This window comes from Euleptes europaea, chromosome 6 (assembly GCF_029931775.1).
Source record: "Euleptes europaea isolate rEulEur1 chromosome 6, rEulEur1.hap1, whole genome shotgun sequence".
NCBI lineage: Eukaryota > Metazoa > Chordata > Lepidosauria > Squamata > Sphaerodactylidae > Euleptes > Euleptes europaea.
In genome coordinates, this window is record NC_079317.1 from 62,190,080 (window position 1) to 62,205,871 (window position 15,792).

Genomic DNA, 15,792 nt, shown 5'->3' on the forward strand with positions numbered 1-15,792 from the left:
GTACACAAATCTCCTGATGTATACAAAGGAGGCAAATCTGGGAGAGATAAAGAAGGCAGTGTAAGAAAAAAAACACAATAAACATTACATACTTACATTGAACATTATAGTGTACTCAGTTTTTGCCTCATACTTTGTTTAGACTTACACCAAGATGCAATATGTGGAATAACCATCCTATAGGTACGGGCCTTAATTATTTAGTGCCATCCTAAGCAGGTCTACTCAGAATCCTACTCAGATCTATTTAATAGGGCTTACTCCCAGGAAAGTGCTCTTAGGATTACACCATTAGAGTATGATTGCACTGCTTGAGTCTTTGGGAAACTGCTACTGAGAAAAAGCTGATAAAGAGGAATTTCATTCTCTGATCGTAAGCCTTACTAAACAACTGGTGCAATAATACACCAAATATTTGTCATTGTTACAGAACTGGATGTGTTACATTGTGGGGGGAGAACACACCCATGGTAGATAATGAACAGAATTCTCACAGAATCACTGGTACACCAGGCTCTTGTGAAGGCTTTTGTGGAAACAAGAGACATATTTGGCATTCACAGGTTTTGGTTCCAGCTTTGATTAAGTTAAATGTTACTATTAGTCAGCCCACAGGCAACAGCTGGGCACTGGGACCTGTCTGTATATTCCACAGGAGTTCAAAGTTCTCTCTCTCTGTCTTTCTCACACATTCAATGACCCATGTGTCCTTAGGGCCTTGACAATTCAGTTAACACCAAAAATAATGACTGTAAACAATCACTGTGTAGTGAAGCCCATGGACCAATTGGCCTTACCAATTAAACAAGCTTATTGCTATGAGTATATCATGTGTAATCAAGTTCATACTGAGTTTCCAAATAACAACAGCTTTTTTAAAAAGCAAAATTCAGTCAACAACAAAAATTAGCTAAGCTTTATTTTATAATTAACGGGATATGATATCTTTTGAAATGGACTGTCCTCAGATCTTCTAGAGGGTTTGATTGATGAAATGTCTGTAAAAAAACTAATCTCGAACAGCTTTTCATAAATGGTTGTGTGTGTGTGTGTGTGTGTAAAGTGCCGTCAAGTCGCAGCCAACTTAGGCGACCCCTTTTTGGGGTTTTCATGGCAAGAGACATTCAGAGGTGGTTTGCCAGTGCCTTCCTCTGCACAGCAACCCAGGTATTCATTGGTGGTCTCCCATCCAAATACTAACCAGGGCTGACCCTGCTTAGCTTCTGAGATCTGACGAGATCAGGCTAGCCTAGGGCCATCCAGGTCAGAGCCCATAAATGGTTACCAGCAAGAATTCCATGCTCAGTTCTAGACAAACGTAATTGCAGTGTTTATTTCTAGGTAACTAGAACAATTACCTCTAAGCATTGGCAAAATGGCCCTAACCTGGATAGTTCAGGCTAGCTCGAGTTCATCAGATCTTAGAAGCTAAGTAGGGTCAGCCCAGGTTAGTATTTGGACGAGAAACCACCAAGGAATACCAGGGTTGCTATGCAGAGGAAGGTAATAGCAAATTACCTCTGAATTTCTCTTGCTTTGAAAATATTAGGGCAGTGATATTTTAGCACTGACCTGGCTAGCCTAGGATAGCCCAATCTTGTAAGATCTCAGAAGCTAAGCAATGTTGCCCCTGGTCAGGATGTGGATGTGAGACCACCAAGAAATACCAGGGTTGTGACACGAAGGCAGGCAATGGCAAGTTTGCATACAGATCAGAATGTTTTCAACTGGGCAAAAATGCTTTGTAGTCAAATAAAGTGATGGACTAGGTAAAAAGGGTTTCTGCCCCAGTGTCATCTGATCACCCATCTTAAGCTTGCAGACCATAGAAAAGAAAACCAAATACCAGAAATGGAAAAGGCCTGTTATACTTACAAAGAGGAGAAGACATTTGTTCTCACGGATGGCTCCGCAGCACCCAAGGAAGCCCAGCAGGAACAGCATTGCTCCCATGGCCAGCATGATGTACGCCCCAGTGAACAGCAGAGGATTAGTAGCCACAATCTCTCGAAATCCAGTGGGATCTACTATGACCCAGATTCCAACTCCTAGTAGACATGTGCCACCAAGCTGCCATGAACAAAAAAAAAGGCAAAGAACAGTTAGAAACAAAATGTCTTCCTCCACCTCCAGATGGAAATCATAATCAGATCTAAACACTGTATTATGGGGATAGTTCTCTGTAGCGCAAGTCATGCAACTTTCCCCCTTTATGTTTTATTATTGTATCTATTTATAGAACAAAGCATCCATTCACAACAGCTCAGTTATTCCAGTGATTACTCTTCCTGTTTATTGAACCAGCTCTCCTCTTTGGTTGTTGTAAACCTAATCCACTAGTTTACAGGTGAGGAAGACCTGGAAGGACCCAAGAAAACATTACTATAAAGGGAGCAAGATCACAGCCTCAGACACACAGGCTTCACCTTCTCAAAGTTGCTTTTCCCATGGCCTTTAGCTGGATCACTAGATGACCTTAGGGGATTCGTTACCCTAATGTTGTCCAATTTCCATAGCATAATGAGCACTTCCTATTTAAAAATGGTTTAGCTGTACTTAACAGACAGATAAAATGGATTCTCAAGGGATATTTCCAGACTGCAGCTTCTATCATAGGGAAACTAAGATAATGGGTGATGATCTTTCTAGCATGTGGGCTTGGGCACCACAGCACACTAGTTTGACATTGTTGCTGCCCAGATGCAATAGTTCAAAGGTATGCTCACAAGTCTTATTCACAGATACACCCCCCACCCCTATCACCAGTAATCAACTACTAGCAAGTGTACCAAACATTTCAGATACCATCAATGAACCTTAACGGCTATTTTGCATTGCTGCTCTTGCAAAATACAGCTGTTCCTGATAATTCAGAGAACAGTTATGCGATAAAAACAGGATAATACTTACAAATATGAAGAAATTGAAGACAAACATCAAGTACTTCATGCAGCTCAAACAATCCCCTTCCATGGCTGAGTAAACAGGTTAATCCTGCAAAACATCAGCAACCCATTAGCACACCCTCGCTTTACCTTTGTAGCCTTCCACTCCTCTTCCTTTGAAGACCCTGTGGAATTCATTAGACAGAAAGAACAAATTTCCTACCTTAATGAGGTAGCATAACATAGGGAAATAGGCAATAATGGTTAACTCCACTTCTGGATGGTTTTCTCCTTGGTGTGCCAGGACCAGAATTAAGGGTGAAAGGCTCATTGACCCACCATCTTATTAACAAATAAATGTCATCTCTTCTTCTTTTACCTAACAGTCACTAAGCATGGCATAGTGGTTAAGAGCGGTGGACTCAGATCTGGAGAACCAGCTTCAATTCCCTGCTCCTCCACATGCAGCCTGCTGGGTGACCTTGGCCTAGTCACAGTTCCCTCCAAATTCTCTCAGCCCCACCTACCTCACAAGGTGCCTGTTGTGGGGAGGAGAAGGGAAGGTGATTGTAAGCCGCTTTGAGACTCCTTAAAGGTAGAGAAAAGCAGGGTATAAAAACCAACTCTTCTTTTTCTTCGTCTATGTACAGCATAAACAATTGGAATTGCTCCAAAAGGTTGTGCTTTCTATTTACAGCTGGACACAGCACATTATCAGCCCTGTGGTTAGGGGAAACCCTTCACCAGCCTGCTAGCTCCTTAGGATCTTATCACTGAAGTTCTTCTACTGCACTTCATGACGGATAAGTTAGAACCCATTCCTGGGGGTGGGGAGGGGGATGACTGCGGCGGCCGGGATGGAGCAGCTGAGAAGCCTCCTCAGCGGCTTCACAGCTGCTACAGGGAGGGGGGGGGGAAAGCCTGTTTTCCAAAATAAAAACCTAAAAAGGTGGTATGGGACTGCTGGCATCCCGAGAGGCATTCCCTCACTGTGGCATGACATCCTGGGGCTGGCGGATATGCCCACGGTGGTGTATGTGCCCATTATACCAGGATAACCGTGCACTTAATGCCACCAAGGGGTCACATCGGCTCCTAATCTGACTCAGGCACTGTTTGGCTCCTAGTCAGAAGAAAGAGGTGGTAGGAAAAGGTATATAAGAGTTTGCCAAGCTGGAAAACAGGTCTATCCTAGGAAGAAAGACACCATGATGAGGCACAGGCTGTGCACCCAATCCTAGATACTGTGCAAAAGAGGGGCACCAACTCAGGAACCGCTACAATTATGAAAATTATGAAGGTAACAGTGAACCATAAGAGCTTGCAAAGATGCTGCTTTGTGACCTAGAATCTAGTTGCATCTCAAGGAAGGGTTCAGTCTTTAGCTAGTGTCTCCCTTTCTACTCTAAAGCTTTCTCATGCAAGCAAAGCTAATGAAAGGGGGAAACAGTGGGTTGAATCCAATGGAAAATTTCCACCCTCAGTAGAGGTCTTGTGCAAGCAGAAATACGAGGAAAAGACCAAGGTAGCCACTTGCACCAAGCCAGGTTTATTGTACCCTCACTTGCATTTCTGCTTTCACAAAAGCCTGTGCAACCAGTTTCTGGGCAGTATAATATACAAATGTGAACCCAGAAGGACTTGCGGGAGGCATCTCATAGGACAATATCAACCCATTCACACTTCTGAAAGTAGGAAGGAAAGAAACACATTTTAACCTAGTAAAAACCAGACCTAAACAAATGCCATACTGGTATAAAGAAGAATTTGGATCCAGATTTTGGAAACAAGGAATAAGGCATGCTCAGTATATGCACATGCATATATTATTTTGTTGCACTAAGGAAAGAATGCATATCCTAGGCCTATAGGTGTTTTAGGGATGGCAGCCTCCAGTTGGGGCCAAGAGAGCTCCTGGAATTACCACTCATCTCCAGACTACAGAGAGAAGTTCCCCTGATGAAAACAGATGCTTTGGAGGGTAGACCCTATGATAACGTAGCCCACTGAGATTCCTGTTCTTCCCAGGCTCCACTCTCAAATCTTCAGGAGTTCCCCAACTTTGATCTGGCAATCCCAACCCCTGCCAGTGGCCAGGGGAGAACTGACAACCCTAATTTCAGTGAGTGCTTCCGGATCAGTAGTATACTGTTTTTAGTGATCATTATTTATGAGGCTATTAATTTGAAATTTGTTTTATTGTTATTGTTATACTAATTGGGTTGTTGTACTGATAATTGGGTTGGAAGTAGTGTATCAATGGTGAAATCCATAAATGCATGTGTTCATTTGTTTTTTTGCAGGAGTGTCTGTAGCTGGAACAATCCACATACATTCTTCACGTCCCAGGCTTAACTCCAAAATTCTGCATTCAATTACATGGTACAACAGAAAAATACATTTATCCTCCTGAAAGCAAATTATCTGTGCAGGGTTTTCACAGCATTTTCTACCAGTTGGGTGATAAATCCTTTCCTTTCAGTCTCTCTTTGTTTTTCCTGAACTTGGGACTGCTGTACATGACACAATGACTCTTTTCTGCGTGACCATGGTAACTAATCTGCTTCAGTTATGGTCCTTGATGAAGCCCTTGGCAAGCAGAAGTGCTCCCTTTGAAGGAGGAGGCTTGTTGGTGGTGGGTGGAGAATGCCTCAGGTAAGCAACCCAGTTTTAGAGACCATTCTGTTGTCTGCATAGAATTTAACAAGTCTGAAAATTAGATCTGACTTTTTTATTGAGAAATGGGGAGAGTAAGGACAAAGCAAATAGGTGAATATGGCACAGCTCATGCCCACAAACATAAACACCTATTTTCCAGAAAGAGTCTATGTTTTCTGGGAAGAAAGTGGCAGAAAGCCATAAATGCTGACTGACTGTACTGCACTTGAATATTGTCTCCAAAGGGAGAAGGCAGAGAAATAGAGCCCATATTCCTCTCCTGCACAAGAGGATTTTCCTGCTGCATTCAGAGGGGCCTTACAGAAATTCTCCCAGAATAGGTCTGAAAAAAACAATGGCAGGACAAATTTTCAAATGCTTGGTTTTACTGAAGGCAATTTCTATCCCAGAAAGATTTCTCCTTCATGTGTATGCAGCTTTTATGGAGAAAGAATGGAGAATGGAGACAGATGCTTCAGTCTTATAGGTCTCAGAAGGGTGGTTTGTGATGCCCACTGGAATGGGCTGGTAGAAACATATTTCTAGCTTTAGGAGAAAAAGGAGCAGAAAGCAGTTACAAGTATCATGAGGAGAATTTTAAATTTAGGGCTGCAATGATTAATACAAGTGATTTAAAAATAACCCATGAGTGACAGATGACATCACAGAAGAGGTATTCTTGCCTCTTTCATACATAGGGGAATGCCTCTTCTACTATGGTGCCTACTGTGACATCTAAAAAGGAAGTTCTCTCAGAACTATTTTATTCATATGTGAATGTGTGCAGATTTAGAATCCATACCATTAATCAACTCGGATTTCTTTGGCAGAGCAGCTGCCCAGTTGAAATTCCTTTCAAACTCACTAACTGGACTTCTGTGCCCCCTCCCTTCAAATAAACATCTTCCCACACAGTCCACATATCCACTGATAATGTTGCTACCCACTCTGCAGACAACAAGAAGCCTTGGCTCCATACTTGACTCTTTTTTTTTGGGGGGGGGGGGTTCTGTTCTATTCAGTCTGGTACCAAGACATACTACTTCTCACTCTTCAAAATCCCTTCCCAGAATCACATTGGTCATGAAGCCTTTGGCACAATCCACCCTTATTATTGAAACTAAAACTAAACACCTCTAACTAGAATGAATGCTGTCCTGGGTCACCTACCCCACGGTCTGACTCAGGCATCTCCATTGTTCCCCAACTCCGCTGGGAGCCACAGGATTCGGCGGCAGAGGCTGGTGTTGTTGTGTGCGGCCATCGGTCCCTGGTAGAGTATCAGTGCACACAGGCCCCATGACTCCCTGAGATTCCAGGCCAGCAGAGGCCTCCAACGTTGAGCCCAGAGAATTGGGTGGGGTTAAGGCGGACCACTCCAATGCTCTCTGCGCCACCCCGAACCTTGCCACCAAACACCTGACTGGCGGCAGAGCAAGGGTGGGGCTACAGTGCGCCACAAGGCCTGGGCTGGGGGGAAGCATTGGGGGAGAAGAAGGCAAGAGAAGCCAGCAGAGGGCCAAGGCCCTATATATAGGCTCTTGGGATGAAGCCGGGGCAGAGCTGGGGAAGAGTTAGGGAGGGACCAGTAAGGCCCCACGGCATATAAGTTGGGGCATACTGAGGCCGAGGAGGATAGGGCTCCTGGCTGGCCTGCGACTTGCAAGAGGCCACACTGGCAGCCATGGAGGGGGAGGGCAGTGTGTGCCACACACATTAATGGCACTATTTAAATAATAACAATAGCAATAGTTCAGATACTGTTGTAATAGATTATAGTAAGTAATAGACAAGTTTTTTATCCAGCTTGCAAGACAGAAATGGTGATTTAACATCTACTGGACCTAACAATGCTTTAGAGGATTACATACGAAATATACGAAGAAAAGTGACGTTGTTGTGCTTGTCATATTGCACTGTCCTGCAATGCAAGCTGTGCCACTTAAAAGGGATGTCTACATAGCTATTCCTTGAAAACAAAAGACAGAAGATGCTGGAGCCAACCTGAATGTCCTGGCACCTGCATCTTCTGTCTTAGAGCCAGTTTTATGTGTCAGTTTTAATCTTGCATGTGCTATTCAGCTTTTCTACCTTACTCTCTACTACTGGTACCTGGGAGGAGGGGGGCAGATGCAAGTTAAAGGCAGCATGGTATAGTGGTTAAGAGCAGTGGTTTGGAGTGGTGGATTCTGATCTGGAGAACCAGATTCCCCACTTCTCCACATGAGCGGCGGAGGCTAATCTGGTGAACTAGATTTGTTTCCCTGCTCCAACACATGAAGCCAGCTGGGTGACCTTGGGCTAGTCACACTCTCTGAGCCCCACCTACCTCACAGGGTGTCTGTTGTGGGGAGGGGAAGGTGATTGTAAGCCAGTTTGATTCTTCCTTAAGTGGGAGAGAAAGTCGGCATATAAAAATGAACTCTTCTTCTTCTTCTTAAAGCTCATCCTCAGACTACCAAGCATCACTCTCAAAACTCAGTAAACTACGCAGTCTTCTAAAGCATCCCACCTGTTTACTGATGGCATGTTTGACAAGTAAATGTTTTCTACTTAGCCTAGGGTATCATGTACCCCAAGAGCCAATGCTGATTTGTGGCTCTAAATTAGCTGCCACAGAATGGTCTCTGGTCCATTTACACATGAAACTGATCTCCAACCACAGGTCACTGTCATAATAATAATACTTAGATTTTTACAAAGTGATTAGTCTTGAAACTTGTGCATATGAACTCTTGCAACGTGCAAGGACCTCCTTCCATTTAACACATACACATCCAAATAGGCTGTAACGTTTCAAATCCATTACCGTTATGGCACTGAATGAATGCCAGTTGCTTATGACATAGAACACGCTCATCTTACTAACACTGTCACCACCATGCGTAGGATGTCCATCCTAGACAAAGCAAATGCCTTGAGGCCTCTCCCACACTGCAGTGGCTCCAGACTACTTTGTGTAATTCTGGTGGATAGATACTGAAGGAAGTTGTGGATTTTAGTGAGAAATCATTTAAAAATGGTGACATGATAAAACATGATAAATGACAGCAAGCACTGACTGAAAACAAAAGCCACAAAGGAAGTCATTTTCAAATTAACAACTAAAAGCTTCACAACACAGAGGGCATTTCACTTCCAGAGCACTGACTTCACTACATCGTGAATTATTCTGACTTTAAACTAATGCAAGTGAGATCAAAGTCTGCTTTCCCTTCACTCCCTAAGTCAGAAAGTTAATTAGGCCTTTAGGGACACATGGAGCTAATTCACACCTATTCCATTTGCAAAAGCACCCTGAAAACATATTTATATATAATCAACAAATATAATCAATTACACCTCTCAACCCTTCTGTTCTACAATTCTACCTAGGCCACTTTTCACTTCACTTCCACTGAACCTTTGGAGAAAAGGAAATAGGTAGAAGTTAGACAAATAAGTTTGTGGTTCAAACTTACATTGAATTAAGAACAGAAGAAAAAGTGCCAGACAGACAAGGGTGATTCTTATTGTGGTGGGAAAGGTCTGTTGATCCACTGGCACTGCTTGTCCTACCCCCAAGGCATCTAGGCACCAGCAGCCACCCATGTCTCCCCCAGTGACACGACACTCTTCCGGCTTTCCTGACCCTTTTTCTCTCCGTCTTTTGGTTCTGCTGGCCTTTGCAGGAATTGCCTGCTGAGGAGACCAGGGCTCCCAGCTTCCCTTACCTACATTGCTGTTTCTAAGGCCACAACTTGGGCCTGTGTCTCCCGCTACCCAGTGACTGGTTTTCACAGGGCCAGTTTACTGCACTTGCACAGCACTGGGGAAGTAGTGATTTGCCAACTGACTGTACCCCTTCCTAACATGTTAAATCAGTGAGGTCTAGGTGTAAAGAGACCACCTACCAGTGTTCAAAATTATAAAGCATTTATTAAAAATAAAATGTCCACATGCACACTCTCAGCACAGCAACAAATTGAGCAAGGAATCCAAAAGAATGGTGTAAACACAATTCCCCTATCCCTCACTCTCTACCTGCCCCAGCTGATCTTATTCTAAGGCAGGCTCCTTAAGTTAGAAGTTACTGTGGTCAACATGATGCCTATTACTTTGGTGTATTTGTTCAGGCAGGCAGCCCTTTGCCTCCTCCACATGGCAATGGTGGCCAGCTGGAGCTCAGGTGTGAAAGCTTCTTCTCCCTAGATGAAATCAGCCAGAGAGAGTCTTCCCCTCCATGCCAAGGGGTTTTATTACCTCTGTTTCCCTATCCTCCTGTTGGTCAAAGAAGCCTCTCCTGAAATCTCCAGGAAGGTACATTCTAGCCTCTTCTGCCTCCCAGTCTCTGTCCCCTGCTAGGTCTCAGCTTCTTGCTTGAGGTGTGAGCTGACCATTTCATTGTCCATGGCCAGTCCATTAGCATTTCTAAAGCATTGCTGAGTGAGGGTGGAGACTTCCCCCCTCCCGCATGTCCTCTGCTAAGAGAGAATTTTTTTAAAAAACTAAAAGTGAAGGTTTTGCAGAGACCAAACCTTCAAATTATAACATATTTCTCCCTACTAATGGTACACCTTACCACTAGCCACTGCACAACTGGACAGCTAAAAGGCCACTTCATACATGATATCCCCCCTTTACACAAATATGTAGTAATAATGGCCATATGAAGTGGCTCTTCATTTTGACACAGGAGTGCTATCACTATGGACAATAAGCAAGGGAAAGATAACAGAATGCATTGTTTCCCTTCCCTACCAATGTGTCCCCTGTGCTATAATGAGCCTTAGGAGGGCAGCATATGGCTAATGGACCTCATATACCTTTTAAGACAGATTTTGTAGAGGCTGATAGACTCCATTCAGAATCATTAGAGGCTCACCTTCTTCAGATTGCTAACTGATGGTCCTACAGAGAGTGGTTAAACAAACAGCAGAATCCACTTTTGAGAACTTCTATTATATCCGTTCAGAAATGATCTTGTGATGTTTAAGCCACTTCCATCCCCTCCCCCCCTTAGGCATGTTCATGAAGTTTTCCACCACCAAATTTCTCTATCAAATTTAATTTGTCCACTCGCTACCGGATGGCACACTGAAACAGAAATGGTTGTGCTTTTCTTACTCCCCTCAATCCACAACCTACAAAATAATTACTTAATATATGTTTAGTTACAAATCTAGCTGCATGCACGTAATATGCTTCAGCTCTCTTGAAACTGAATGTAACAAACACCGAGTATGTAGGATTGTGCAGCCTGGAGAACAGAAAATTATCTCAGAAGCCAGGGTTTCATTTGCTCATTTCATCATTGGCTGTACAAGAGATGACGCTGCATTCTGCCACCAGTGTTCCCAACCCAATGTGAGTGGGTGGATATAAGGGATACTAGGGAGTGGAGGGAGGAACATTAATAATTTGAGAAATGCTGATGACACTACATTTTTGGCAGAAAATAGTGAAGATTTGAAACGACTACTGCTGAAAGTTAAAAGAGAAAGTGCCAAAGCAGGACTACAGCTGAACATCAAGAAAACAAAAATAATGACTACAGGAGAATTACACAACTTTAAAGTTGACAATGAGGAAATTGAAATTGTTCAAGACTTTCTATTCCTTGGCTCCACCATCAACCAAAAGGGAGACTGCAGCCAAGAAATTAGAAGGAAATTGAGACTGGGAAGGGCAGCCATGAAGGAACTAGAAAAGATTTTGAAGTGTAAGGATGTCACTGGCCACCAAGACTAGATTAATTCATGCCATCTTATTCCCTATTACTATGTATGGGTGTGAAAGCTGGACAGTGAAGAAAGCTGAGAGGAAGAAAATAGATTCCTCTGAAATGTGGTGTTGGAGGAGAGTGTTAAGGATTCCGTGGACTGCCAAAAAAACAAATCAGTGGGTTATAGAACAAATCAAGCCTGAACTGACCCTAGAAGCTAACATGACTAAACTGAGGCTATCATATTTTGGTCATGTCATGAGACGACAAGAGTCACTGGAAAAGACAGTCATGCTAGGAAAAGTTGAGGGCAGCAGGAAAAGAGGAAGACCCAACAAGAGATGGATTGACTCAATAAAGGAAGCCACAGCCTTCAATTTGCAAAATCTGAGGAAGGCCGTCAAATATAGGACATTTTGGAGGACTTTCATTCATAGGGTTGTGATGAGTCGGAAGCGACTTGACGGCACTTAACACACACACACACACAGGGAGTGACTTGGTCACATTCATCCAGAAGTGCCTCAAGGGAGTGACTTGGTCACATTCATCCAGAAGTGCCTCAAGGCACTTCTGGGTGAGATAACATGGGGAAAGGGAGACCCCGAGTGACAGCACTAGCAGTGGCATAGAAATCGATGGTGGGCTCAGCCTCTGGAGGCATACAGAGTGCTATTCAACACTACTCCCTGATAGGTTGTCTCTCATAACTCAGCCAAAACCTTAACACAAAATAGTCTGATACCATCGAGAATTTCAAGAAAGCCCTTGAATACACTTATCTGGCTCTTATGATCAGAATATTTTCTGTAATTTCTCTACAAGGAACCTAAAGAAATCCAATATTAACAGGAAATGACCTGCTAGTTGTAGCCAAAACATGAGCATAAGTACACAGAGAGTGAAGGCACAGTTTATATTAAAAAGTAAAAGATATTATAAAAGGCAAATTGGATATATACACAAAGACAGAAAGTAGAAAACTATAAGCATATTTCACTGTTTGTCTGTGTGTAAAGTGCCGTCAAGTCGCAGCCAACTTATGCTGATCTCAGCAAGGGGCTTTCAAGGCAAGTGAGATACAGAGGTGGTTTGCACAGCCAGCGCTGACTTTTATTCTCAACTAATTTCTAATATGGCCTCTGGAACTAATATGGTTTCTACCATGTGGGTTCTCCAACTTAAGGGAAGAAACAGGAAGTTGGTAAAGCACATCCATTGCAACTAAAAGTTCCAGCCTTCTTCTATCCAACTTCCTCTTTAGCTAATAAGACAGCCAATGTACATTTTCCATCAGGTGGACTGAAATATTACACTTTGTTTGCCTTTTTTGTTTTGTTTTAGTCAATTAGAGAAAAGTAATATAGCCAATCACAGAAATTACAGTAAAGTTACTTCAAACAATCACCAGTGAATGACAGAGCCTCAACTAGATAGACAGAAGTAACTTCTTATTCACACCTAGGGACTGTCCAGCAGGAAAAGAAGGTCCTTCCAGCCAGTCTTAACATGTGTGCAACTAACTTTATTAATTAAACTAAGAAGGGCTCCTCAGTTGGTACTGAGGAAGTGAGACGTAGAGAGGAAATTCAGGTTTCCCGTGTCATTAAACAGGGGGCTGAAAAACTAGGGGAAGGGGCTTTTTTAGTCCTAGCCTCAAAATGGGGTTTTGAAATTCGGGGACCAAACTTAGAATGGCAATTAAAGGAAGCAATACAAAATAAAGCAATATTTTCTACAGCTAAAGTTTACAGCAAAGACACCCAACACAGGACTGCTAAAGGTTGGTGTACCTACCCCTGGGTTCAGCCATTGGTGAGGTAAGCTGCCCAGTGACCTGGACTAGAGAAACTGTGGTGTTGACAGTGTTCTGTAGTCCTATGTCAAAGGTTGGGGCTGAACTCTCTCAGGCTCTAGGCTTACTGGGATCACAGAAACTCTACGGAGAAAACTGCAAGGCCATAGGAACAGAACACCTATGTACAGGCCATCAAATAAATGATGAGAAATAAGAGTCAGGGGAGGAATCAAACTAATTTTGAGGATGCGGAAGAGGGAAGTGGTAATGATTCCCTAATAAAAATAACACCAGATGAGCACAACAGTTTTCACTTGCTAGGACTGAAAATCCACTATGTGCACATGAATTGTGTTAGCTGTACATTTATTCAGTCTGGCACTAATTACTGTAGCCTTTAATGGGGAAAATTCTAACATTAGAAAGCAATACCTCAGTAATTTCTGAATCTCTTGGAAAGTAAGACTGAAGCTCTTACAGGATTATGGCTTTTGCAGGAATACTTGGTTGAGTAGAAACAATAAAACTACTGAGAAGGAAGAATGTGTTGTACAAAGGAGCAATTTAAACGTCTCACCTGTATAGGTCTCCCAATGTCTCTTTTTGATCTCTAATGGTTTATATGTCCCATGTATCTTTTATTGGCCAAGGTTGTCCTATAAGAAAAGAGACATTCAATTACTGTGCAACTCAGTAAAGCACAATCACATTAAATGAACCATTTATTAAAAAACACCACCCTGATTAATACACTTAATCTAATTGCATACTTAATTCAGTATACATTAGGACTAATGAAAAGATTTTTGCACCCAATGAAGCATCCAGTTCCTCATAATCCAGCTCATCAACCTTCTGATTGTCCTCAGACCATATAAAGCCACATTTACAGTGCAATCCTATGCACAATCAGCCCACTGAAATCAGTGAGCGCTAACTGAAGTAACTCTACATAAGGTTGTACCATTAGTTATTTTGGAAGAGACTGAGACATATCTCCTGCTGTAAATTTACCATCAATTTACTGGGGAAATGAATGTAACCATGACTGATGATTTACCATGATTAACTTGGGGAAGTTACTGCCAGATTACATAGAGCAGGCATTAAATATGGAAGAAATACAGCCTGGTGCCAGAGGTTGAAATACGAAAGAGAGCAGTTGTGTGACTGGTGAAGCGACGGACAAATTCTAAGGAGGATGGAATGATACACCAGAAGATGGTTTAAGATGGCAACAACAAGAACTGAGTGTAACATTGTCAGCATGAATTAATTTTTTAATTTATAGTCTGCCTTTCTCACTGCCATTCAAGGTGGGTTACATAGATGAAGTCCATACAATCAACAGGATGGACCATCCACTAGATGATGCAATGGGACTTGGATTGTAGGAATCTGGAACCAACCAGAAATATAAAACAGAACCAAAGCAAAATAGAAGTATTAATATGACAAATCAAACAATGCAAAAATTACATAATAGGATCTTACTTATCGCAACAGATAGTATGAACTATACTCCGTAGTATAGACCACAGTCCCTAACTCTTTACCCAAGTAGCTTTCTGAACCATTTTGGTACAGTACAGCCTTATAATCTGGGTAGAAAAGCCCTCTTGAACAATTCAGTTTTGCATAGTTTGCAGAAAGCCAGAAGAGTAGAAGCTTTCTTGACCTCATCAGTCAAGCCATTCCATAAGGTGGGGGCCACAATGGAGAATGCACACGTATGGGAAGTAGCTGATTTTTGCCCATTTGCAGGCTGGCACTTGCAGAAAGCCCTGCTCTGAGGTGTTAAGCTGTTGTGGAGGAGCACAGGGAGAGAGGTGATATGAGGGATTAAGACCATGAAGGACTTTGTATGTGACAGCAATACCTTAAATTGAGCCTGGTAACTGATGGAGAGCCAGCAGAGTGACTGTAGAATGGTACTTACATGCACTCTTAATTCAGCTCCCGATAATTTAGCTCCCGATAATAGCCAAGCCACGGTCTTCTGCACTAACTGGAGCCTCCAAATTGATTTTGAGAGGAGACCAATGTACAGTGCATTAGACCAGTCTCAATGTCACTGTGGCATGGATCCAGGTGGCCAGATCAGCCATGTAAAGGTGGTGAGTGTGGGGGATTTGCCAGCTACACTGAGTTGGAAGAGTTTTTTGCAGCTGCGCTGACTCGCTTCTCCAGCAGTAATGCTGGATCTAGTATAACCCCCTAGACTCTTAACTGAGTCAGCAAGGGTCAGCAAGTACATATTTGTCATTTAGTTGCAGTCCATTTAAGCATTCAAAAATCACTGTTACTTACTTCTCTAGGCACAAATGAAAGATTATCTAAATATAATGGCATGATCATCAACAGCCATGCACAGACACACCCAATTAAGCTGAGCAAAAATAAATAAATAAAAATAAACGGAACACATAACTCCAGTGCTGCAGCAATTTCACTGGTCAACTAATTGTTTCTGGGCCCAATTCAAAGTACTAGTTATTACTTTTAAAGCCGTTCATGGCTCAGGGCCCTCATACCTATAGAACCACATCTCCCAGTATACACTCTTGTGCCAGTTAAGTTCTGCAGACAGCCTCCTCCTTAAGGTACATAGGATTGCCAGCTCTGTGTTGGGAAATTCTTGGAGATTTTATTTTGTGGGGGGAGCAGCTTGGGGAGGGTGAAGTTTGGGGAGGGAAGAGTATAATGCCTTAGACTCCACCTTCCAAAACAGCGCTTTTCTCCAGGGG

At 42.7% G+C, this 15,792-nt stretch overlaps 1 protein-coding gene across 1 annotated transcript in view; it reads right to left on the bottom strand.

The window, feature by feature from the left end:
• Window positions 1-13,695, bottom strand: part of TSPAN18 (tetraspanin 18) — a 45,522-nt gene extending 31,827 nt beyond the window's left edge. The window contains exons 1-3 of the mRNA XM_056851547.1: window positions 13,623-13,695; window positions 2,911-2,994; window positions 1,876-2,070 (exon numbers count right to left, since the gene is read on the bottom strand). Coding sequence (XP_056707525.1) covers window positions 1,876-2,070; window positions 2,911-2,973 — 258 coding nt within the window. The 5' untranslated portion in view covers window positions 2,974-2,994; window positions 13,623-13,695. The remainder of the gene's footprint in view (window positions 1-1,875; window positions 2,071-2,910; window positions 2,995-13,622) is intronic.
• Window positions 13,696-15,792: the final 2,097 nt, after the last annotated feature.